Raw genomic sequence first — 26,394 nt, 5'->3', positions numbered from 1 at the left:
TCAATACACACCAATGGAAGCAATAAAATTTTCTTCCTTTAGACTTCTTGTGTCAAACTCCCTTGGCCCTTTGCCTGCAGGGCTCGGTGGCTTTGGCATTATCTGAGGTACCGGCAGCTGCATCGTAGCTTTTGGCTCCACTCTTGGGGATGATCCAGGATCCTTGCCAACTGGAGTGACAGATCCATCTGTTGGACTTCGTTTCCTCTTTTCTGGTTCTTTAAAGAAAAAGAACGGTGTTGAGAGAAAATAAAGAAATTAATTAATTAATAGGAAGAAACATAAGGAAAAAGGAAATGAGAGTGGGGAAAGAAAGATGAGACAGATGGTCTCACCTAAATCATTAAGCTGGGCACTGAAACCGCTCAGGGCCACATTTGTTCCCATAGGTCAATATGGCTTGCTGATAGCCTGACACACTGGTGGAAACAGTAGAGGAGAAAGCCAGAATGCTGTTTTAGGGGTACTCAGATATCTCATTCCTGTATATTTGAAACCTAGGAATGTTCTCTGACACAGTAACTGTACCATCTCCTCTGCCAAACTGTGAAAAATTAAACAACTCTGCCTAAACTGCCAAGATTATCACTTACAGAATATAAGTAAGGTCCTCTCACAGTGCAAAGATGACAAATACAATCATTTTCATTTTAACACTAAATGAAACTTCAGTTAGAGAAAAAAAACCCCAAACCTATCATCTATAGCTCTTCCATCATTCTCTGAGACTTCCTACAAACATATGTCCCCAAAGGCAGTTTGGGGATTATTTCTCTGTATCAAACCCCACAGTTTGAATTACAGCAACACCTTCAAAATGTAATAATTAAAATCAGGTTTTCCATAAAGAGCTGCCTGTAATCCTGCACAAACTGTTCCAATTGCTGATGAGTCCAGTAGTCAAAATTTCATATCCTAATAACAAAACCTGTCATACCACTAGACCTTGTGATACCTTTGTTCAGTACATTTAAGATTCTGCTATTAGCAACACCTTTCCATTTAGATGATGACTGGAAACTATCAACACCTAAAACTCAACAGACTGAACACCTCCATCCTTCAGAGCAGAAGTGCTTTCACTGTTCCTTGTAAGTATTTTCAGAAACCTCCTGAATTTTTCACAGTGTGATGATCAGAACTGGATGCAGTTCCTCAGCTGTGGGTCTTGTTAGTGACATACCAAGATACTATAAAATAGCTGCATTTCAAATGTATATTTGCAGATTTACACAGTAGCCCCCTCCTCAGTTTTTACAGACACAGTAAGCAGTGGGAGGTTCACACATATCTGCCATTTCCAGAGAGACTGCTTCCCAGGATATAATTTCTAATCCTGCTATTACTGCCAACTGTCCTTGCTCCTAAACACAAGTCCTTAGTTCAACCATATTAAAATAAATTAATCACAACCATGCGTTATTAAGATTTAGCTTCCTCAGACAAATTAGTTATACGTATCATGTCCTGTTCCAATAGTATGTATGATACGCAAACCAAATAATTTTAGGATTGCTAGTTTAACAAGATTAACAAGATGTTAAATAACATTAAGATAAGCACTAATCTCCATAAAACATTTATAGAAAAAACTAGATCAACTAACCGAAAACAAGTAAAACATACTGAACAGCTAAAATTTGACTATAAATTAAGATGTTATGCAATAATGAGAAAAGCCCTTCCAAAATGTATCAAGGGTTTAAAACCTTGCATCAAATTTTGGCTGTTGTGACCACAATTAACTTACTGGGCAAACTCTACTCACCATCAAATTATGCTATGTGGTCTTCACTCTAAACCCACTGAGTTTTACATCAGCCATTCTAATTTTGCTTAGAATCAGTGTCACACTAAAAAGTTTGTAATTAACAAGATTAGTCCAACATTCAGGACTCTTCCACTAGCACAGCCTTTATTACTTTTCTCAGCATTCTAAAAATAACTGGAAATGAACACCTGTAAGATGTGGGGCATATCTGAGCCAACTCATAAAAAAATCCCTGATGCAATACACCCAGAACACCAACTATAAAGGATTTAGTAGATGTTACTCCTCTGCTACAATGAAATAAATAACTTTTCATCATTTGAGATTGTAACCAAGTCAGGTATCAAGCAGAGATGTAGCTTTTTGTCATCTTTTACTTTCTGTCCTTATACATGTATTTTCATATTTTGCATTAAGAATCAGATTCTTAAAAAAAAGCTGAAAAATAAAGGGATTATTTTCAAACTTCCCTATTCAGTTTTGTAAGAATAATTGTGTAATGCAAGGTGGTTGGTGAGATGCAATTCTCATAAAAATATGTTACAAGTAGTTGCCTCCATATTCAAGTTGCCTGCAACAACTTTCCAGGACTGCTGCGACAGGTTAAGCTGAAAGTTGCCACTCAGAATTTCCACTTCAGCTGTAAAAGTTCCAGGTTTTGTTTCTCACTGCAGTTTCCATTTTCAATCAAGTATCAGGATGGCCATTATTTTGCTTTGCTCCAGTTACATGTGTGTAAAAAACAAGAAACTGGCTTCAAGCTTTGTAAGGCTTCATTAACAATGGTACAGTTCTCACCATTTTGAAAGTGGTGTAAAAACCCTGAAAGATCAGAAGGCACAACACAGCTACCTTCATAATAAGGATCTTGTTTGGTTCATAAACACTCTTCTTACCTTTATTGTAATAGTGAGTATGTGCTATCTCTAGCAGGCCAAAAACACTGGCCATGCCTCCCAGGCCAGCATTTGCATACGAATGCTCCAAACTTAACACAGTGCACTTCAGCAAGTCCAGCATTCCTTTATAAACCTTGCGGCTGATCTCCTGTAACAAAAATCCCATTACTGTTGCCATTTCAGAAGTGAGAAAGTAATTCAATAACATAAATTCCAAAACTGCTGTAACATCAGCTTTTAGAAGGCAATTAACAAAAACTTCCTATGAATTTGGCCTCAGTAGACTTTAAGTGCGAGGATCCTGTTGAATTCAGCACTGACCACATCCTGTATGACATCCTGTCGAGCATCTTCTTCCGACTGGATGGTGCGATTCAGCTTGCTTAGTACAAAGACACGGAGCTGCTCACTCTCCAGCAGACGTCGGACTCTCTTCATATTCAGCCAGCCAACACCCTGCCCATCAAGAACATTGTGTACCACCTCCTTCAGGAACTGCTGGTTCTCACTGAGAGATTTAAGAGAAAGCAAGCAAAAGTTAGCACCCTGCTTACTTTGGCCTGCCTGGGACAAGAGTTATGGCCAGGACACACACAGAAATACAACTGAAATGGTTTATGGCTTAAATACTGTTAAAATCACCAAAGGGCTTTTGTTCATTGTAACAAACTGTGCAAAGAAGCAACTGCTCACCAAAGCATGCCACTCCACGAATATGCCTGCTAATTTGGACTATGACAGGAACTTGAGGACTTTCAGAAGCACTTTTGTCCAATTAACCCAGGAGAAGAATGTATCCAGAAGCGTGGAAGACCGGAATGCTAATGGCTCAATCAAGGTGCAAACTGGTGATGTGTAACTACTCAGTATCTGATACCCCGGGCTAGAAGCTGGGTGTTGAACAATATCAGGACAGAGCCAAATCCTGCAACATAGGATAGTGTTTCTTTGTCCCTAGACAAATGACTCACCTGTGGTAACTCCTGTCCAGGGAGCATTGGGACAATTCACATAAGCCTGAAGATATTCATCTCTGCTGATGGGCCATAATTGACTCACCTGTGCTGATGTAACAGGCAGCTGTAATATCTTAAAAGGTGTCAAAGACTCCTGAAATGTCCCCTGATCCAGTATTACACCATCCATTGTATAAGTCCCTGTCTCAGGGGATGTACCAGAGTTGTTCCCACCTGGCCTAAGCCAAATAAAAGACCATGTGGACTTCGCTCAACATATGGGACTTTCCTTACCATTCAGTACCATGAACTTCTTCCTTCACCACATGGGACCTCCTTCATCACCACGAGCTGTTTCCCTCACTACTCTCTGGGCTTTGCTCAATGGATTCAGACTGCAGCCATCACTTCAGCAAGACTGGCACTCTCATGACCAAGAAGACCACAAGAAGATTAACAGGACTCCATTCGAATCCATGGAATGGTGATACTCTTTTTCTATTTAATCTGCCTTTTGGTTACACTTTCTCTCCCCCTCTTTCTCTCTTTTTTCTATTTATTCCTATCTCTCTCTACCTCACATTTCCTGTTAAATAAAAATCCATACTATTGACTTTGGCATGTGGTCTCATTTGCACCTTAATTTGGGCAGAGGCATCTCTTTAATAATTTTAAAGAATCTGATCATAACACTTGTCTTCCAAACCCAGTAGCTCAAAGTAAGCTGCTTTGAGCTTACTTTTTTTATGACTGCTACATAAGAATGTGTTCTAGTTCAACAACCGGGACCACTGTGTAGGTGTGACCAAAGCACCACCCTCTATGTAATTTCTCATGAACTGTTAACAATGGACCATTTGCAGCAGCTGCCCAGGGCACACCTGACCCCTCAGGATGTAAGCGGGAAGTTAAAGCAGACTGTGAGATAAGAGCTGTGATAACTTCCCTCCAGGGGGTTGTTAGCACCTTCACACTCAGCCTGAGGGGTCATGTCTGCTAATGGGCCAGCAACAATTCCAAGAATACCCCATGACTCACAGAGTTAGATCACCCATCCTGGAACTCTCCGCCCTGGGGGAGGGACTGGGCATTCCCATCTGAACCTGAGGGTATATAATCTTGGGGTTGGGAGACCTCTCAGACCATTTTTCAGATCCAGAGGAGGACCAGACCCTCGACAGGACTGCGACCACCACTCTTGACCAGACTGTGACTGTCATCTGTACCAACAGGTTTTTCACTTCCTTTTATTTTGGATTCAGAGGAACCATGTGGGTCTCAGCATAGGGGCTAACAAACACCCTCCTGTTTGTGCCCCGAGGTGCTGGGTTATACTTCTGGGTTTTCTGGGTTAAAACCAATTTCTCTTTGTATCATTGCATTTATTGTAATATCTTTTATTAAACTGTAACTCTGACTTATAATCTCTTTTGTGTTGAGTTCACTTTTCCTCCTGGTTTACCTTTAAACCAGCACAGAATGGGAGAAGAAAGCACAGGCACAGGTCAAGTAATGTTTACTTGCACCATTCTGAGTCCCTTCCCAAGACTGAGAAGATCGTTTCATGGAATCAAACTGCTTCGTTTGACTCAGTTAATCCTCTGTGTGATGCTTTACAACTCTGCTGGCTGAATCACCTTGCTGAGAACACACTCAAGTACAAAGAATAACTACTGAGTTAAAGTAGGAATCTTAGACAGAAGGAGGATACATTTGATCTTAGACAGAAGGAGGATACATTTCAGAGCACAGAAAAATAAGTATGTGCATTATTAACTGTAAGTCCATCCATACTGAATCTTCTCAGACAATAATATGTCCAGGTCTAGGGCCACAGAAAAATACTATTTAGTTTGCAAGAGCTAGACTTCTGAGAAAGCATTGGCCAAGTATGAGGCCACTCTAACTACTATGTACACTCAAAAAGCAACAAAAAGTATTACCTGGAATTGCTAGTTCGTCCCTGAGGTGATGGAGATTCTCTCTTCACTGTTGGGCTGTGCTTTATGACTGAAGACTTTTGATCCACAAGGGCTCGTCTGTTTCCTAAAGAGAAGAGGAAACAGAACAAGAGAAGGGGGCAGGAGGAAAACATTCTGATCCCAGGACAGGAACAAGCAATGCTAAAGTTGGCTAACACACCTACTCAAATTACAGGTAACGGACTTGAAACAAAATGGAAACTCCAAAAAAGCAGCAGCGTATATCATATTCTAGCATCACACATCGGCAGAAAACAGTAATGGGAGTAATGCAGAGAGAAAAAGAGAAGATGGTAATGGCGGCAAGAGGTGAAAGGCAGGAAAAGTTTGGCTGCTCTGCATGCAGTTCCACAACAAGAACCATCTTCAAATTAGTCACTATATGTAAAAGCATAATGCATTGAGGGTGACTAGTATAGATCATGTGGTACTGGTTACCCAGTGAGAAAAGTAGCCCAAAGTCAGGCATAGGGAATGCTGGAAATTGTTACATCATGCACAGCTCATGCTGTAGGGAACCCACCTTCATTGCTTACTGGGCCAGCTTCAGTAATAATCTCCATTATAGTATTTAACCCAAATACTGGGACACAAAATATACAATTAGTAGTGTACTACAATCTCTACACTCCCCACTGTCAGCATCAAAAGAATCCAACTGTCAACTACTTCCCAGCCCCCCCTCAAAACAAAACCCAGATGATACTAGAGCAGGAAGGATGCCTGAAAGCACAAGACCATAAGGGCCAGAATAACTTTTCTTAAGAGATAGTGTTTGACTTGAAATTTGGCATCGTGGAACCAGTGTATTGTATCTTCAAGGACATTATTGCACATATTGTGTTTGAATGGCACTTTGAAAAACATCTGCACCACCAAAGAAAAATATCAATGGATGCACATGAAATAAAACTTAAAAAGGAAGATGGAAAGTGGTCAAAAAGCAGCAATGAGATGGAGTCCCAGCATCATTTCCCATTACAGTTAGAAATGCACACTCAGCAAGAACAGTGCAGCAATTTTATATCTGTACAACAGAGACAAAAACATTTAAATACCATTGAAGTGCCCAGTGGGAATCCCAGTGAGCCAGCATGCACATGTAAATGAACACAAACACACACACACACACACACACACACACACGCACGCACGCACGCACGCACATGCATAAATCAGACTGAGCTATTCCATGGAAATCCCAGCCTTGTATCTGAATAGTAACATTAAAGACCCCACAGAATTAAAATAGTCAAGAAAAGAACACCAAAGTGCAGAAGATGAGGCATAAAGCATGAATGTGGAATGGCAAACCCCATCACTGTTTTCTTCCAATGCATGGAATCAGTCATTAAGTTTACCCAAGGAAATAACCCTGACAGGAGGCATGTTTCTTATCCAGTACAACTGGACATGAAAACATAACCAACTGGTAAAAGGTTGTTAAAAACAGCTGTGCAGAGTATCTGCTAGTGTTTTCACCCTACCAGTGCTGTTACTCCTCATTTTACACATAGGGAATGACTACTTGTCTCAAAAACAAAGTCCAAAGCAGAAACACAAAACCCAGCTTTTGGTCTTTGTTTCTACAGGGTCAAAGGTCAGCAAAACATCATACCAACCTTCATCCACATCCCTTCCCAATTCCAGATTAAAGTAATCTTTACCGATAAAAGTGATGAGGAAGAAAAATAAATGAAAAAATCAACATATTAAAACAAAAGCAGTAAGTTCTAATCAGATAGAATAACTCAAAAGGCAAAATAAAACCTATCCCCAGTTTAGCATCTGAAAAGGCCTCAACACTAAGGCACCAGCATATGCTCAATCACCTTCTGTTACTACACCCAGTACAAGGATGACCAGGCTGTCTAACTCCCCATGGTAGCTAGTGCCTATTCAGACATGTTATCTAATGATACTGCAGACAAACAGGAGATGTTCTAATGAAAATATTGTGCACATGTGCTAGGAATCTATCTTCACTCTGAGAGAGCTGAAACGTGGTTATAGTTTGATTTTCTATTGAGTGATTTAAAAAGATTGTAAACACTTCTGAAACTCACATAAACTGCAGTCCCCATGGGAGGATGGCATTATCCCCACTTAAAAGGGCATCACCATTGCTCTAATAAATTACCTAAAGCTAGTCAAGAAGATAGTGGCAGAACAAAAGTAGGACCCATCTCTTGGTTCCCCTTCTTCACACTAAGTACTTAAAAATGAAACAAAACAAAATACAACACAAAACCAACATTCAAAATGTATCCGTTAACTCGGGCTAGACCAGACACTCTTCTATCCCAACACAGTCCAATTGCTAGGAAGACTGACTGAGAAATATCAAGACAATTTATTGTCTTGATCTGTAAGATGGATACTACCCAAAGGACCAAAATGCATCACCCCCAAGATTCCTGTTAGGGATAAGACTTCAGACTGCCAGGTCACAAGAACAGTAAAGGCTGTAGAAGACAAAGGGAAAAATGGTTACCTTTCAGGCTGGGAAATGGAGTATTCTTGTCTCTCCCAACTTTTGTTGGTAGGGCTAAGTTGGACAGACTGAAACTCGTGCTGTGGTTTCTGTACAAACTGCCTATGGCAGAAGAAGAAAACAATTAAATGCTTAATGCTCACTGCACACACCCAAACTTCCTGTAATTCATCATCTTATTCCAGATCCTTAATGATTAAGTTGTTCTTCATTACCCAACAGTCTCACAAGCATAACATGATCTCATTTACATTGCAGCTACATCTGTAATCAGATTGATTATTCTAAACTGAACAAAAACGTAAGTCTTAGCTTTCATGTCACAATAATCGCTGTTGGATCTTTGAGTCTTAACTGTAACAGCAATGTCCACCTGTCTTCCTGCACTTAAACAGATAACATCACTTTAGCTATATCTTCTAGTTTGATCCTCTTTTTGGGAGCAAAGGAATGGCTGGGACAACATGAGAAAACAGGATGACAGAAGAGGGCCAACACATGTAACTCTGAAGTGAGGACTGTGCACTGTGTCTTGTGAAACACTGTAAATCTGCCATGCAACCAGCTGTTGAAATAGAAGCTTTTAATTTATTAGGAAAAAACGTACACTCTTCCTGGTATGGACAAATCTTAAGAACGCAACAGCACACAGTCATCTGGTTAAGCCTGTAGACAGCCTGAAAGCAACACATGTAGATCAAGGACCTGATTAACACTTCTAGCTATTAATTTAAATGTCAGCATACTATTTCAGTTTGCTTTGGGGTTTTTTTTGCAGCCTTATTTTAGTAACAGTCATTTTAACAGAACTTCCAGTATATTTTCCCCATTGCTGCTAACTTCTTTTACTGCTCCCTACTATAGTGCAAGACTCAGCTGGCCATGTTTTCTGTCACTTATTAGGAAATTCTAAATTAGTTTTCCATGCTTGTGGGTTTTTTATTCAAATTTAATTGAAAGTAGGGGAGAACAGTCAAGAAATTGAACTTGGCATCTAAATACACAATATGGCAGCACAGAAAGCACAGTACTGTAAGATTTTTGTATCAACTTCATGAAATTGCGTGATGCTTTGTTTGAATGAAACTGAAAGAATTTCTCATCTATGTCCTAAAGTACCATATAACTCAAAGGGCTAACCACATAACCAAAGTCCTTCTTCCTGAAAAATACATAAAGTAGTATTTGTCAGCAGTGTAAGATAAAAGGGTCCTGTGGCTCCCAACATGACTTCTGGAGAGCAGGTAACAATCTGACAACCAAGTCATTCTCTTGACTAGCAATCCCACCATTCCATCTCTCCGTAAACTTAATTATAATAAATAAAACCAGCTTACTGAATGCACTTGTACATACTTGCAAAAGACATGATGCCCCCAAAACCTTCGCTGCTGTTGTTGGAGACAGTTGAGTTTGGGGAGCTGGCTCTGGAATCTGAATCTGCATCAGAATCATTTGCCAGTTTTAAACTGTTTGGCCGGAGTAACTTCTGGGACCTTTAAAGAAATTAAGTACAACTGTTATTAGCATTCCCCCTTCCCATCCCAAATCAACACATTGTGTGATTGTGGGAGACTGATGTTGGTCTCATTTCCCATGAGTTTTCACTACGATGCCTGTAACTGTTGGGAAAGAAAAGAAAAAACAAGAAAAAGAAAAAATTAGCAACCTGAAGCATCTTTGTATTCAGGCTTTTATTGCCTTTCAGGCATGCTGAAAACTTGTCTGCAAAAAGGCATTGGTGGATTTGGGGGTGAAAGGGTTCTGCTTTGAAAGCAATACCATGAAAACCCATTGTCATCAATCACTATAGTATCTTTCCCCAAAAAGAGAAAGCTTCCACAAAAAAAGTGGCTCAACAGTTTTCAGAAACCAGTAGGTGATACACTAGAATGTTTTAGAAAGAACTGATAATTCTTGTAGCTCCACTGCTTACATAAAAGCAAGGAACTGAGAGAACTCAGCAAGTGCTCCTACTCAAACCAGAAAGGTTGACAGCATTTCAACATCAGATGAGAGTGATCAACAACACGTTTCAGGTGCAAAAGACATTTGAATGAATGTTAAACTACATGTGGCAGAGTAACCCCAGAAGTGCTGCACAGAAGGGCAGGAGACAAGGAGGATTCACCTGCTTCCATTGAGATTCTGGTTAAATCTTGGGGTGTAGCTCTCTTCCTGCTCATCATCTTCATCCTCTGTAGGAAAACCATACTGTGGTTCAAAGTATGGATTGTCATACTCTCGCTTCCTCACCAGCCCTTCTGAGGAGCTCATGCTGCCAGCTGAGAAGTCACTCTCACGACGATCCAAGCTTATCTTGGGAAAGCTTGGTTGCAGTGGCAAGGAAGGGAGATGGTTTGAAAATCCAGCAACCAACTTCTCTTCTATTTCTGCTGAGTCTGCTGCCTCCTGTGGATCAGTCAAATCATTGATCTGTTCGCTAATTTGTGTTACATACAACCGAAGGGCAGGACAAGAACAATTATTTCAAACTGGGAAGTCTGCATAGTCCCTGATGCTTGCTACTGAGCCCCCACCCCATCCCCACTATCTGTGCCTCTAAACTGGGACTTCATATATACTGCAGTACTTGTGCACTGTTTCCAGGGACTTACTCCCCCATAAAACAGATGTTAACAGTAAGTGTTAACTCAAGGTAATAGCTTTTCATTACCATGTTTTGTGGTTATGCAAGCAAGTCCCATTCTTCTTAAATGACCAGATTCATAAGGTTTCCCAACCCACCCTCTGTTCCTCTAAACACATCAGGTCTTTTCAGACTCTGTAAAAGGAATTCCTGCAGTCACAACCTGGGCCATTTCTCTCTGCTAGTGCTGCATTTTTCAATGCATTGGAACTTTTTGTACAGGAGTGGTCTATCCCAGCATAAGAGGGTACCAGCAAACTCCACCTTGCTCAGAAAGTCCAGGGAGAGCATGCAATTTAATCTGTGCATGGTTTCACAGTCCTATTAGCTTTTGCCCTTCTCAGTAAGAACCACGTTCATTCTCCCATTCTTTATCTCCTAATACGTTGATCTTGAGGCTGAACTCATCTCAGTACACACATGATTCACTCCATGGATGACAGTGCTGGGGCTGCTACTGGCTGTAGTGCTGGAACTTGAACGAGGCTGGTTGTTCTCTTGGGAGTTCTCACTGTCCATGGTCTGTTCATCCATATCCCCTGAATATTCTTGAAAATCATCAAATTCCACTTCACTAGCATCACCAAGGGCTGCATGAGTCAGGGGATCAACATCTGCAAACACATTATTTTTCATTAAACAACACTGCCTTCCTCAGTATTTTGTCCAACTAACTTAAAGATCCCTAGCAGGTGAGGACTGGAATAAACTTGCACAAAAAATTTAGGTTGTAAAGGGCTTTTAGAGGTAATCTACTCCAACTCTCTGCTCAAAGCAGAGGTTAACTTCAAAATTAAAGCATGTTTCTCAGGGCTTTGTCCCACTGAGTTTTGAAAGTTTTCAAGACCTGACATTCTCCAGTGATCCTGGGAACCCATTTAACTACAATAAGCATGAAGTTCTTTTTCTTGTGTTCAAGCAGAGTTTCTTTTGTTGCAGCTAATGATTATTTACCTTTTGTCCTTGAGACATAGGAAATGTTTGCAGGCTCCTAGAATTAGTTTATTGAAGAAAGTGAGAGTTTATGCAGCTTCCACACAAGCCACAGAGAATGCATTTTACTGTCTCCACTAGGACAGAGTGATACATTAAAGCCAGGACTGAGAATCAATATGCGGGGACAGGAAAAGGCACACACTCTGTTGCCCTTACTGCACAGCATTTACTGGCAACAGCAGGTTGTTTCCATATCTAGTGCGACAGTTTGGTTTAGCAGCACCTATTTCTGTTCTTAGTCCGCACAGTGTCCTTTGGAGGGCGTTATTTATAAGCAGGAGAAATATCCTTTTTCAGCCCACCCCTTGGTACTGGAGGGGTATACAACACACTTTTACTTCAGAGCAAGACTACAATGGAACAAAACTTCGTTCTCATTCAGAGGCCTAGAGGAGGCATTTTTCCCAAAGCGCAGATGAATAGGGAAAGGGAACGCACATGGACCTTGTGAAAGTAAAACTCAAAGTTACTTACTTGGGGTATCACCATTAATGTCACATTTCATCATCTCACTGACAAAGTCACCGAGGGAGGAGTAGGAGGAACTTGAGTCGTCATAGTCAACACTGTCACTGCCACTGCCACAACAGAAAGAGATGAGTGGCAGTATAAAAGCAACAACAGGGCCCAACATCTTACAGATGTGAATCACCACTGTTTTCAAAGACAAACCTCATGTTATAGTATCTACAAACAGATTTCACAAGCCAGCCTCATGAAAAGTTGGAGCATAAAACGTACCTTTCAGGTACATGAAGAGATATGGGATTTAAAGTCTCTTAGCAAAGTTAATGAGGCCAAGTATAAGTGAGCAGAGAATAGTGTATTAATTCACAAAATGTGTCTGTGTTTATGTAGGACAACTCCAAGGGAATTGGAAATCACATGTAAAAGCATTTCCACTTTTACACTAATGATAAATGCCACTCAGGTAGCACCACTGGTGCTGTGTAGAATGTAAAATATATGCAAATCCATGCCTGAAATATCTCACAGATTAGCAAGGAACGAAGGATAATCAAACTAGACACAAAACTCTAGGAAATATGGCCAAAAACTTCTACAACAAAAGTTTCCTCTCACTGTACTGAACACACAAGGAGGTTGCAGGCAGTGGGTAGTACTAACAAGCTTTGCGTAACTATGGGCAGGGAATAGAGATTTGAAAGAGTGGTAGGATGGGAGTATTCATAGTACTGCAATAGAAATAACCAGAGAAAGAACAGCAAGGAAGAGAAAAACACACTAGAGTGTGAGGAAAGGCCAAATGTCAAGTGGCATGCAGGTAGAAAAAGAAAACAGGAAAATACATACAGAGAACCACTTTAAATGAAGACAGTAGCAAAGGGTTAAGAGGTTTGTTGTGGTAACAGAGCAGTTCAAAAATCTACTTCAGTGTCAGTATTCTGCCCAGACAGAAGAAATTAAACAGCAACTGCAACTTGGAAGACTGCAGGGAAAGGCTGCAAACAAGAAGTAGGAGGAGAGGTCCAGCAATCTGAAGAAACTATCATGTGACTAGGGCCATGTTCCCTACTAACCTGTCATCAGTGGGATCAGAATCTGTTTCTTTCTCTGCTGGGACATTCAGTGCTTCAGCCAGCTGTGAATTACTGTCATAGACTCGGTAGTGGATCGGCTGCAGCTGGTGAGCATACCACTTGGGTTTGTCACCAATCAGGGCTGGGTCAAACATGTCTGCACAAAATACAAGGAGAGCGTTAATTGAACTAATTCACTGGTGTCAAGGGTTTCATTCACAATGAAACTATCGTATACTGAGTCTCGCACAAAAGGAAGGGGCAGGCTCTACTCTAAGAAGCCTACAAGACATATCTGTAATCAAACAAGACAAAAGCTAAAATTATTTGAAGGAGTGAGTGGCAAACAGCAGGGCTAACTTGGTAGACACATGAGGACATACATAAAAATAGAAAAACGTTCTTTGAACTGGCTTTTCCCCCCCCATCAGGAATAATATGGTATAAAACTAAGTCCTTCCCTAGAATCTCTCTCCTTTTTAAGTTCCTGCAGGTGCAGGAAAGACAAGACCAAAACTTACTGTTATGAATTCTTTGGAAAGCATAGTTAGTAGGGTTGAGAGACCATTCTCCAAAGTATTCTACTGCCTGTGTTCTGGAAAGCTTATCTGCAAAAGGTGTTTGCTTCGGCCTAGAGGCAAGAAAAGAATTTGCCTGGAAGGCCACCACTGGTCGTGGGAAGAGACGAAGGGTGCGAGTATGCATTTGGAAACCTTGCAAAACATTCGGTGAGTTGAAGAATCTCACCATAGCAACTCTAAAAACAAACAGAGAACAATATGTCAGATAAAAACACAGAACATAACAGAAAAGAAGACAGAGAGCCTTTAAAAGGTATTCAACAGGCAATGTTTCAAACCTTTGAAGAATGGTAACCTAAGACTTCTTAGAAAACAATTGAAAAAAATAAAAGAAAAAAATAAAAGAAAAATAAAAGAAAAAATAAAAGAAAAAATAACAAACCCAGATCCAAGAAATCACTTTGTTCTAATTTACCTAAACACAAAGATCCATTCAGTGAAGGATACCATTCTCATATCCACTAGCTGAGGTGACAACTAAGTCTCCAGCTTTTTTTGTAGTTCAAAGCTTGTAACTTAAGCTGAGGATACAATAGCAGACTGACAAATCCAGATAAAGTGGATGATCTACAGGGAAATGCAAGAAGCAAAACATCCCCTCAAGATACACAGTTATGTTCATGCAGTTAATAGATCTGCAATAAACACTGCTCTTTTTCCTCCTATGATGTGAAGTAGAATCTGCAATAGAACCTGGAAGATGCAGTTTCACCCACAGAAGTGTTTGTGCTGCCCTCAAATGCAAACTTTTATGAAGACTCAATTGTATCTCCCTGTTCAGTCTCACCTGGTAGCCACATCCACAGAGTCCACATCATTTCCATAGATCAGAGGGTTGAATTCAGTGGAGGGAGTAGACTGCGAATCATTCTGTGGTCTTCCCAGCAGTAGTGGCACCTCCTGCCCCTCATGGAACTTCTCTAGATTAAGAATGGGCTGAGTATTCAGACTCATGCTGGCCAGGGCCTAATAGAGGACATTATGCACACATTCAGCAAGAACAGTTATTCAAGGAAAAAGAGAGAGATCAGAGCTACCCTGCCCTCTAGGCAATTGCAACAACTGTGCATGCTCCATTAACTTGTCTTAAACCACCTCCTGTACTGAGTCAACAAATATCTCCAGGCCCTCCTTTATGTTGATTGTCATAACGATCTCCTCAGTGTAGAAACAGTCCTGGAACCAGTCAAGGAGTAGCACAGAAGTCCACTTTGCTAGATCACTCATGACATGAAAACAGAGTCTAAATTGGACCATGAGTGGTATGGCACTGCGTACAACTTACTGTGGAGTCATTCCCATGTCTAATTTGAATACATCCTGGGACTGAGAGCCCTTGAAACTTGCCTTGCAACTTGACCATTCAACCAGTGAGTTTGATATCCCAAGACAATGTGAAGACACCTTTGCATAAACATCTGCCTGTATCCCTGCAAACTTCTACTTTCCATCCAAATGAAGTTTTCATCTCTCCATAAACCTACCATCCTCTTCAACCCTTTTAAAGTCTTCAGGGATATGTACTGGAGCACCACAAGTGGTAAATCAGTCCTGGACACCCAGACCTATCCCAAATTTTCCTCATTTATCCCATTTGCCCACTGAGACTTCATCTTTTCAGTAAAAAAAAAATACATAAAACCAAACCAAACAAACAAAAAAAAAACCTCTGAAGGAAAAAGGTAAAATGGAAAATTGAGGGGAAAAGAATAAAATAAAGAACCTTGTTGTCAGGAGTGAGCAGCTGTTTCTGAGTGATTGCAGTCATGCTAACCAGACACTGGAGGCAAGATGGAAGATCATATGATAACACCACAGCAGCCCATCAGAGCCAAGACGAACACATGACCACAGAGAAACAGATGGAAGGAAAAAAAAATCTATTACTACCAAATATCACAAATGAGAGGAAACAAAAAGGACGACAAAATAAGCACATTTTTTAGGAAAGAGGTCTAACTGCCCCACCCCCAAACATTCACATCTGGCCACTTTGGAAACTGGAAAGCCTGCTGTCCTTAATGATGCAGCTAAGAACTTCCTACTAGAATTTAAAAGCAGATATCCTGAAATTTATTCATTGACTCTAAGACCCAAAGGCACACAAAATGTTAACCTTAGTGATGTGGGCCACAAATTAATCTTGTATACTTTGTACAGCAACCAGCATCACTCCTCCTTTGCCAATGGCAAACTCTTAATGATAATGTCCACAGGAATGCAAACTGAAATTGGGTGAACACTCTCGGAATTTTAAATATATCTTCAAAGAAACTGCAATTTGTTCTTCTGATAGCCAACTTTGCCCAAGTAAGAGAGTTTTGCTAAACAGTGCCTGAAATTGCAAGGGGGTGAGGCAGCAGTGAGGGGAAGGTTGTTCTAACAAAACTCCAGGCAACACATCACTTCCATCTGTGATGACAGCAGGTACCAGGGTATGACAGAGGTTACACAATTTGCTCTTGTGGTCTGCAAGGAAAGAGAAAGAGCAAACCTCACCACATTAGTAACACACTTTACCTTTAGATACTGCATGCAGCGTGCATAAGGAAAACAGAAATAAAGAGATAAAACCTGCTTGACACAATCAGCCAGGATGACCCAAGCTGATTAATGGCTTAGCAGGACCTGAGAGGAGAGACTGTGACCTCACACACAGATCTCTGAATGGAGGGAAAACAGATGATCATAGCTTGATGGATCAAGTCAGAGTTTAAAGCCCACGTGGCAAACGTAAAGGAGGAATCTGGAACTTTCTGCACCAACTGGAAGCAAGCTAGTCCCAAACAACAGTAAAAGTCAGAAACCATCTGTTGTGTACAGGAGCATTTCAGCTTTACATTCTTATCCACTATAGCAGAAGAGCTGGGCAAGAGTACATTTGCTAAGTTCTACTGAATCTGAGTCCTTTCCCCAAAGTGCATATTACCTGTTTCAGATGCTTTTTCAGCTCTGAAGCTTCTGGTTCTGGCAGTGCTGGCAAAGATTCCGCATTTGGGGGAACAATCACCTGGAATTAAGCACAGCAACAAACTAAAAATTCCATATCTGCAGTCATTTCCAAAACAGAACTTCCTGAATCTCCACCACCCTAGAGATCAAGGAATAACAGCCATAAAGTAAAATAATTAATGATTAAAAAAACACAATCTCACACACAGACACCTGCATTGCACTTTGATTTTCACCTCTTCATGGTTGTTTTGTTTACAATATCACAAACAGTGGAGTTACTTTATCATTTATTACAAAAAAAAAGTTTGAATGAACCCACACTTCCCATCTAATAGATGATGTTACACACATTTCTCTTGAATTAGCCTTACTCATACCCCTGTAGAAAGCATAGCTCTCTTGAATCATGACAACCAAGGCTGCTGGGAAGGCTCTGAACAGACTGGGTTTCTTAGGTAGAGCTGTAAGAGACAGTCTCACAACTAGTCAAGAAGAAAGCTGTACCATTTGTTTGAGGATTTCTCTTCAAATGATATAGCCAGATGAATTAACTGAAAAATGATGCCTTAAGCAAAAGAAATGGGGACCTTGAGACACAATAAGGAATGGAATCCTGAGTTTAAGACGGGAGTGGCAAAGGCAGACTGAGCACAGGCATTATCAAATTCTCAGTGGGTACACTGATGAAACTACACAGTTCCCTGGAAACAAAGCCACAAGTCCTGATGGGTACCACTTACCCTATTGGTATCCAGGTCAATAAGCCACACATCATCAGGCATTTTAAAATCCAGTTTGTAAAGGAAGAAACTTGCTGGAACACCAATGATGTAAGGTGTAGGGGCTAGAAGTAACTGAGAGAAAGACAAACTTTACTAACTACAAGATCTACATTTGATATCACCATGTTCTTCCCAAATATTTATTGATTGACTACAATATGTTATAGCAGAGGAGACAACACAAAAGACATTGATAAATAAGTAATTGATATAATACAATAGAAGCATTACCAAAAAAAAAGAATAAAAGCTCCTGCTTCGAAAGCTTCAATGTTCAACTAGAATAAAATACATTTCCACCTCCCATGTCCTTCTCCTCCCCAGGATGTAATTTATATGGGTGTTTATATATATTTAGATATGGGTCTTCAGAAACAGCTTCCCACATCTATCATGGACCAAGAAAAAAAATGTTCAGAGTAAGAGCTTAACTTGAAAAGTAGCAAGTCACAGAGTAATATACCCTCAGCTCAAAACGAGTCTGTGTCATTGTAAATAGGCACAAACTATATGCAAAGGGTTTACCCTTATGCTTGTAGAGGCAATTTGGTTTCAAAATAGTAACATCTCTAGGAAGTAGAAGATAGACGTATTTTTTCAAATGTATGTGGAAAACCTTAGGGGAAATTCAGGCTGATTCTGATAAGCAAATTAGCAGAGAAAAAGGTTTAAATCAATTATGCATGTAGCAGCTTGAGACCAGTGGCTTGGAGGGCTAATTTATTCTTTAAATCTAGAACAGCTGGTCACTTCCAAGGGGTGGTACAAGCACAGATCTGCAGCATCAGTTTCAGGATAGCACTGAAGTAATGAGATGGCCTGAATTCTATTTTTCCAAGCAAAATAATGAGCTCCTGCAAAGAGCCAGCTATTGGAAAAACCCAGGCTCCCAGCTGAAGTTAACTCAACACTTGGTATTTCTGAGAAGAATAAATTGCAGACAATAGTGTCTAAACTCTGAATCTAGAGCACTCAAACACCCTCAAATATTACTTTGGACCCTCCCCAACAAACCTTAATACTCATTGGGGAAAGTGCTGAGGGTGGAGTGGCAAATACTTGTCATAATACTGTGGATCTATGGCCATTCAGTTCATTGGTTGTTTACCACTGCTCTGCATCCTTTTATTCTGTGAGTTTCAGACATCACAGAAACATCTTTTGTGAAAGACCAAGAAAGAAAAAATATGTACCTGTTCTGCAGAAGCCATGCAGGTGGGAAGCAGAGGGATCACTGGAAACATGTACTCTAATGGGTAGATCATGGCCACAAAGGCCATCACAGACATTGAAAGTGCATTATAATCTCGGGACTGCAATACAACCTGCAACCAAAGAAACCTCTCATCAGCACTGCAGCAACCATTCACTTCTAATACTTCCCTCAGGGGTATACACAGATCACAGCCTGCAGGATCTAATTCAATGGCTGTGAACTGGGTAACCCTCCATTAACCTGTTTAAAAAAAAAGGTTCAGGTGCTTTTTTAAGTGAGAACAGAACTTTTCAAAGCAGGAACCTCAGAAGGAACTATTTCTTCTCCCCACTCCCACAGACAAAATGATTCCAAGCACTGCAGGGAGACAGTTATTCTACACATCCAGCCTACGCTGGTTTTGAAGAGGGCAGAGCTTCCTTATCAAAGATCTACTCCTCCCCTCTTACCTTGTGCTCCAGAAGGATGCAGGTCAGCACCTGCAGGCAGGCATCCACACCCAGCAATTCCAAAGGCAGATGTAATGGAAAATCCACCAAGGTGAAGCGGGATGGATCAGGAAGAGCAAAGGTCAAAGCTGGCTGCAACTCATGTGGCAAGACTTCCACATCCACCCGCTTCTGACCAGCAATGGGCATGGGTGAGCGGAGCAGCCGGTATATCCAAGCCTCAATCTCCCGCAAGTCATGAAGTAACGCACTAGACTTTTCCTCCACCAAAAGGGAGCCTGTGAAAATCCGCCACATTGTATCCCTGTACAGGGAGAACAATAACATTAATACTCCAAGAGCTTCACCTGATAGCCACTCCACAAGGCTCTTCCAGAGAGGGCACATCCACCGAGAATTAAAAGAGGTAACTGAAAAACACTTGATCACACAGAGGAATGGAAAATAGGGATTTAAGTTTACTGACACAAGCACTGTGGATAAGTATAAATTTTCCTGTGGCAGGAATCAATACAAGTATGTCACTTGAGGGTTCATTCACTCATTTAAAGGATTGAGGCAGGTCCAGACCTCTGAAGAACTCTCATGCCCTCATGCTTGAAATTCAGCAGGCACATAAGATACTTTCCTATCTCATCCAGAATCATGGCAGACTGACTGCAGGACTCTGCTTTTGGCAGTGCCACAAACCTTTGCCAAGAATAAGAATTAAACCTGAGATAATAAAAACATGCCACATCCAAGATCTCCCAGATGTTTTAGCATGATAAAATACTCTTCTTCATCCTATCCTAAACTGTGCTGGATCATTCTTGAGAGCTGAATAGCCCTTGACAGAAATGGATGTATTTCAGCTAAATCTCTAAAAGCTGTGTAGAAAACAGTTAAATGCCTCCCTGACATCTGATCCCATCAGATCCTGGAAGCTCAGCAGGGTCAGGTCCAGTTAGTGCTTGGGTGGGAGACCTCCTGGGAATACCAGGGGCTGTGGGTTCTAGTCCTGAGGACTTCACTGTCACTGTCCAAGCTCGCTCGGCCGTGGCAGATGAACCTGAGGAGTTAAAGGGTGGGACCACTTCTGCACACGCTGTGCCTCACCTAAAAAATCCACTGCACAGGCTGGAAGGGCACACCCATGTGGGGAGAGCCCTTCCCAAATCTTCGTTCGCAAAGCCTGGCCATACACACCTTAGCAAAATAAGCAGGAATTCTCTCATGCCCTAAACTAGGAAACTTCGAACCTACAGCTCAGACAGGCTGGCCAAAAATCATGTACAGCATTACTCAGTGCTTTCAGACCTTAAGGGAAGGCAAGGGTCTTATCCACTTCAGCCCTTAATCCTGTTGCATAGTGAAGGCTGCAAACCTTCTGTATTCAATCTGCAAAAAACTTCAGCCTGATAAATATTTTCAGTTACTGTAACAGATCCCTTAGAAAGCTATGGGTTCAAATTACAGGTTCTACCTTGCAGTTCACAACTTATAAAAATTAAAAAAAAAAGATTATGACACTGGAGGATTCACAAAGGAAGAATAATTAGAGAAATTTGGATGGGTCAAAATGAGGGCAATTCAAAATTACACTGAGTACATGATAGAACTCTCAAGAACTGTGATGCCTTTCATGCTCCACTCCTCCTTCAGCCACTTGTCTTCCACAAGACATTGGATTAAGAGACATGCTCCACCTTTTGCCAGGTGTAAGGATTCAGTTTCACCTTTATTCTGACAACACTTCAAAACTGCTCTACTTTTTCAGGTCACCACTAAAAAACCATATCGTAATTCAAATCTGCTGCTTTATTTTTCCCAGAGATCTATGCTCAGTATTCCTTCTCTTGCCTTCCCTACAAATAACTCAATTTGCCTCTTTAAGAATTCTGCCCAAAAAGAATAAATTTTTTTAAATACCACATGCCATACAAACACTAGAATACTCTGCCACCCCTTCCAAAAACATCATATGAGCTCACTGACTTGAGGAAAATCAAGAAATTCAGTGAATTTTTTCTGTCTCAGTAATTATCAAGCTAAACCAAGTGACAAAATAAACATCCTTAATAGACACTTCCATTCGGGGGCAAAGGGAGGAAGCGGGGGGGGCCTTACTCTGACAGAGTAATTTATTCCCCATCAGTGGCTTCAGGTGATAAATTTGTTAATACTAGGTCAGAAAATTCTTCTAGAACTATGCCAGGGCAGTAATCCAGGAAGCAGGCTACTGCTCTATTAATGGGACACATTTCCCATTTCATGCAAAGCGTAAAGAGCTTATAAAGATAAAAATTATTATAATACTGTCATTTTTTGCTTTTGACAAGTTTAATTTGGAGTGTTTCAAGCTACTTAACTCACATTATGTATTATCTCACAGCCCTGTCCTTCTTACTGTTGAGATAATCCCCTCCTTCTCCAGAGTTTCATTTCATATTTTTTCTATTCAGTTAGCATATTGGAAAGGAAAATATCATCCTGGAATGTAGGTGTCAGGCATAGCAGTACAGATATACATCCTTGACTGAAATACAGGAAAACACTGTTCCTTCTGTACCCTACAGTGCAACAGTTTTTGTGACAAACCCAACGCTATAACAGCAGATAAGTAAAATTAATATATTACATTAAATATACACCAAGTTCCTGTATATTTGCTGTTACCAACAACCATTCCCATATGTTTCCTAGACAACTCCTTTGTTTTCTACCTCTCCCTCGTCTTCCCTTCAAATACTGTACTTTGACCTATTTCAGCTGATCCTGCTTCTCTAGTCTTTTCTCTCCCACACGGAGGTTCAGACTGTTTCATAAGCTTGTTAAGTACATTTTCATCACTACCCGCTTGCCCCAAGTGGAAATTCTCTGTTATTTCTTGGCCAAGAAATTTGCCAGAAACTCAGCCTTGACATACTCTGCCACAGAGTTTAAGTGCCAAAGCATCAGTAATAGCATCAGTGCTCAGCTGCAGTTGCCAGAAGGGTAGCACCTCCCTAGGTGTATCCAAAGTGAAAACCATACCAGGTTACACAATCAGACAGAGAAGTTTTAAAGAAATCATTATGAAAATCTCCTTTTTCTACCATGAACCTGAGTTAATAGAGTGAAAAAGGCCAACCATTGGTGTTAGGCTGCTTCTGCAACCATACCTGCAGACACGATTTGCCATGTAGACAACTGCAGCCCTGCACACAAACAGGAGGAACAAAAAGTTATTTCTTCCCTCTCAACATACCTCTGCACCCCACGAGGAATCCCCAACTTCTTGCCCAACAGTCTCTCACTACAGCAGTCCACAAGTCTCTTGAGGGTGTAGAGACACTCACGAAAGGTGGAAAAGAAGGGATAATGACTAAGAATGCACAGAGAAGTCAGAGTGCTGTTCCGAGAGCGATGGCTGCCTTTGGCCAGACGTTTACTGCGCGGTGATCGGTTCACATCAGGGGTAGACTCCGCACTTGGAGCCTGCAGTGAAGAACCACTCTCTGAACTCTCAGTGCCCACTTCCTCTTGAGGAGCTGATGAATCCCCAGATTTGGGGATCTTCTGTCCCTCCCGACCTCGATGCCCCCCTGTGCCTTCTCCCTTCTCCTTAGGTACTCGCTTCTGGAAGGAGCGGTAGAAGTTGACACAGATTCCATAGCGAATTACACCTGTATCCTTGTCTGTGAGGGTGAAGACAAAGGAGGTGTCATCACGGAAGCTCATGCGTTTCTGCCGCACACTCAGACATCCTTCTGGCTGGCAGAAGAACACAACATCAGGCGGTAGAGGGAAGTCTGCATGGTCTTCTAGAGGGTAACGTCGTAGCAGTTCAGGAGTCTGAGCAACACTATCACTACTTGGGTGCCTACAAAGAAAGCAAATAAGAAACCATACACTGTTGACTAGTGACAACCAAAACCTTTGTGAACTTCCTACTAACACATCAGGAGCCTGTGGGCTCAGCTTCATCTTTGTTTCTTCTCTCTCCTACTATCTGGGGAAAGTGCAGCTTCTCAGTCACTGTCCACAATGCTCAATCACTAGCACAAGGCAGAAAGGTTACGTAAAGAAGTCTAAGCTATACCATCGTTATCAAGGCCCACTAACGAGCCTGTTCAAATTTGACCAAGAAAAGGACTTTTAGGAGTATGTTGTTCCCAGGAGAACTTTATGTTGTCATGTTTCCCTGACTTTGACTTTCAAAATTAACTTAACTGTACAGGTCTCTGGGCAACATCCTGGTAGGAAATACATTGTCCCTCTCCAAATATGCAGTCACAGGGAAAGCTTCTGGATTTCAGCTATTTATGAACAAGATGAAAAATTAAATGAGAAAATCCAGTATCAATTACTAAATGGGAAAACAAGAATTTACAAAGAAACAACTCAGATGAATGGTGGAGTGATATGAACCTCATCCTAAAAAAATTTCATTAAGAAGTCACAGCAATCATAGATATATATAATTCTGTGTTGGATTTTCAGGTTGGATTTAAAGTGTAAGTTACTATAAAAGCTGTGTGTAACATGCAGACATATTAACACTGTGGTGCACTCATCTTTATACCACAAATCACCAATGGACACAAAGACAGAAAGGCAATACTGTTGTTTCCTAATTTTTCACTAGAAGAACAAGTTCTTTCAAGGTATTAACCACTTTCCTACCACTACTTTTCCATGAGTTACTGAATAACTCTATAGCTAGAGACATAGAATGAGATCCACATAGCAAAGGAAGAAAAACTTGTTCCCAGAGCAATCTCTCTTTGGTTTGACCTCTTTGCTATAGTTTGATCTCTCATCTTTTTCTAAAACAATTAGCACTTAGTATCATGTTTACTAAATGGAAGACAGGAGACCTGGCTCCACCATAACTTCCCTATGGGATATTTTTTCACTTTGACACTGTAGATTTGGCACTTTCAAAATACAAATGACACTTGTTTTTCTCATATAACAGATATTAAAAAAGCAAAAAAGGAGTAATAGAATGTTCATAATTTATAATAGAAACTGGTGCAAATAGCTCTGCTGACTAACTCTAGTATTTTATTTTTAAAAAAGTAAAAATGCTTTTATAATAAAGCATAGATTGTTAACAAGATTTATACTGTCTGTATAGTTAAGTACTGAAATACTGTATGAAAATAAAAAGGAAAACACTAAAAATTTTTGTATGTTAGTGGACACTACTAATGCATCATCTGCTGAAGAACAAATATCAAATAATGCTGGTACTGTTTAGAGAGTTATTTCACAGTAAATAGTCAAAAAATGACGTCAACTAACTACCAGTGAATATATCTTCACTTCATGCTTTTGCAGTAATAAAAAAGAGCCTTCTCAGAGCCTTCTCAGACATTGAGAGAATTTGCATCTAATCAAAGGGAACAGTTCCAAAAGGCATTGCTATTTGTGCACAGTGGGTAACAAAACATAACTGTAAAAGCCACATGGAGCTCCTGAGGACTGTGCAGTAGAAGCTACTTCAGTCAGCTCCACCTCTAATCATAGGCATTTGCTGAAATGCCTAATGAGACAATAGACCTCTGAGCAGGAGCAGTTTAGCTCCCACAGGCTGGCAAAAGGCAAGAGAACTGTAGGAGTCCAAAAGTGATACCAGCAAATCTTCAAGTGAAAACATCAGATATCATAAATGCCACTGGAGAAAGTAGTTGACATTTCCTCCTCCTTTTTCTAGTCAATAACACACATCTGGAAAAGTTGGTTATTTTCCTACAGACAGTAAGAAGTAATTAAACTATTTAATTATTCTGTCCATAAAATGCAATAATAAAATATCCATTAGTTAGGATCATGTCTTTTCCTCCACTTAGCCTATTTAAATATTGCATTTAAAGTATTCTGAAAAGAAAGCAAGAGGTTAAGCAACAGGCTGATGTGCATAAACCACTGACACTTAGAAATGAAAGCAAAATAAGACTTTGGGATACACCCATTACACAGACTTGCAGAAAGGAGCTCCATAAACTTTGAATAAGGAAAAGTAACATCTACTGAGTACCTGTGTATTTGACAAAAAGAACACACATCAACCTCACATTTCATACATGCCTTATGTAAATAAACAGAGAATTTTACATATTCATAGTTAATAAGACTTGAAAACACTGAGAGCATTCATGCCATTCCTATGAGGATAAGTAAGTATTAGAGGGAGAAATGGCCAAATAAAGCAAGTTCCAGATGTATTTTTTTTCAAGCTGAGTTTACAGACCACACTTCAAAAGCTAGAAAAGTAGTTGTATTTTACTACTAGTATATTACTAGTAGAAAAATTAAAAGAAAATTAGTATTTTAGTTGCATTTAGCTTTCAGTGTTTTCAATTTGTGAATCCCTCTGTCCTGGTGCCAGTAGAAGCACAGAAGTTCAGACACGGTTTGGCTAATAAAGAATGATACATAAACTGTCTTTTCTTAGTCACCCTTTGCATACCCTTGAAAAGAAGTCTAAAGACCACAAATCAAGAAATTTGGACTGCACTGGTATCTTTCCAAAAGTGCCCTGGCCCAAGTACATGCTCCCCACTTAGGGCAGCACTCTGCACACATTTCAGACAGCACTTCCTCACCACCAGGCCAGGCTTCATCAATGGACATGAACCTATTAATCCCCAAGCAAAAGCATTGCTGAGACTCCTTTACATTACCTGGCTCCAATGATCACAAGATAGTCAAGTAACCGAGGACAGATTTTCTTTTTCTGCACCATTGTCCTTGATGCCCCTCCCTATGTCATCTCAGGGAATTTCTGTTCATCTATCCAGGGGTCAGTTATTCCATCAACCGTGATCGACTGCCTTGGGGAGCAGAATCTGCTGGAAACAATCTGGCAAGTCCAATCTATAATCAAGAAAAGCAAGAATGTCAAAAGCACAATCAGGAATATCAAATACACATAAGCAACTTCATTACTTTAATCACATTCCCCAAAAGCCTCAACATTCTGTGCAGTCATGGCCATCCACAGATCTCTTATCTTCATAAGTATAAAACCACAGCACATGCCCACAAAAACAGAGCTGAAAAACATACAAAAAAGAACAAGAGGATCTCAAGAATTACTGGTTGGAGTTGATAATTTTAGAGGTCTTTTCCAACCTAAACAATTCTGTGATT

At 40.5% G+C, this 26,394-nt stretch overlaps 1 protein-coding gene across 24 annotated transcripts in view; it reads right to left on the bottom strand.

Moving 5' to 3' along the window:
• The window catches only part of MADD (MAP kinase activating death domain), a 76,650-nt gene that overhangs the window by 37,354 nt on the left and 12,902 nt on the right, over window positions 1–26,394 (bottom strand). For 6 of the 24 annotated variants that reach the window (XM_071558519.1, XM_071558529.1, XM_071558525.1 and 3 more), the window contains 21 exons: window positions 25,926–26,118; window positions 22,502–23,116; window positions 19,273–19,576; window positions 18,801–18,932; window positions 17,566–17,679; window positions 16,800–16,880; window positions 15,594–15,650; window positions 14,658–14,836; window positions 13,811–14,046; window positions 13,291–13,446; window positions 12,223–12,330; window positions 11,173–11,366; window positions 10,234–10,514; window positions 9,459–9,598; window positions 8,103–8,204; window positions 7,231–7,269; window positions 6,132–6,191; window positions 5,570–5,672; window positions 2,992–3,178; window positions 2,668–2,818; window positions 12–218 (listed from right to left, as the gene is read on the bottom strand). In XM_071558519.1, coding sequence (XP_071414620.1) covers window positions 12–218; window positions 2,668–2,818; window positions 2,992–3,178; window positions 5,570–5,672; window positions 6,132–6,191; window positions 7,231–7,269; window positions 8,103–8,204; window positions 9,459–9,598; window positions 10,234–10,514; window positions 11,173–11,366; window positions 12,223–12,330; window positions 13,291–13,446; window positions 13,811–14,046; window positions 14,658–14,836; window positions 15,594–15,650; window positions 16,800–16,880; window positions 17,566–17,679; window positions 18,801–18,932; window positions 19,273–19,576; window positions 22,502–23,116; window positions 25,926–25,987 — 3,508 coding nt within the window. In that variant the 5' untranslated portion in view covers window positions 25,988–26,118. Of the gene's footprint in view, window positions 1–11; window positions 219–2,667; window positions 2,819–2,991; window positions 3,179–5,569; window positions 5,673–6,131; window positions 6,192–7,230; window positions 7,270–8,102; window positions 8,205–9,458; window positions 9,599–10,233; window positions 10,515–11,172; window positions 11,367–12,222; window positions 12,331–13,289; window positions 13,447–13,810; window positions 14,047–14,657; window positions 14,837–15,593; window positions 15,651–16,799; window positions 16,881–17,565; window positions 17,680–18,800; window positions 18,933–19,272; window positions 19,577–22,501; window positions 23,117–25,925; window positions 26,119–26,394 lie in introns of all 24 variants that reach the window. The other 18 variants (XM_071558524.1, XM_071558530.1, XM_071558538.1 and 15 more) reach the window with 9 other exon arrangements.

This window comes from Pithys albifrons, chromosome 6 (genome assembly GCF_047495875.1).
Source record: "Pithys albifrons albifrons isolate INPA30051 chromosome 6, PitAlb_v1, whole genome shotgun sequence".
Lineage (NCBI taxonomy): Eukaryota > Metazoa > Chordata > Aves > Passeriformes > Thamnophilidae > Pithys > Pithys albifrons.
The sequence above is the reverse complement of the archived record's forward strand: the minus strand, read 5'-3'. Positions and strand labels throughout refer to the sequence as shown.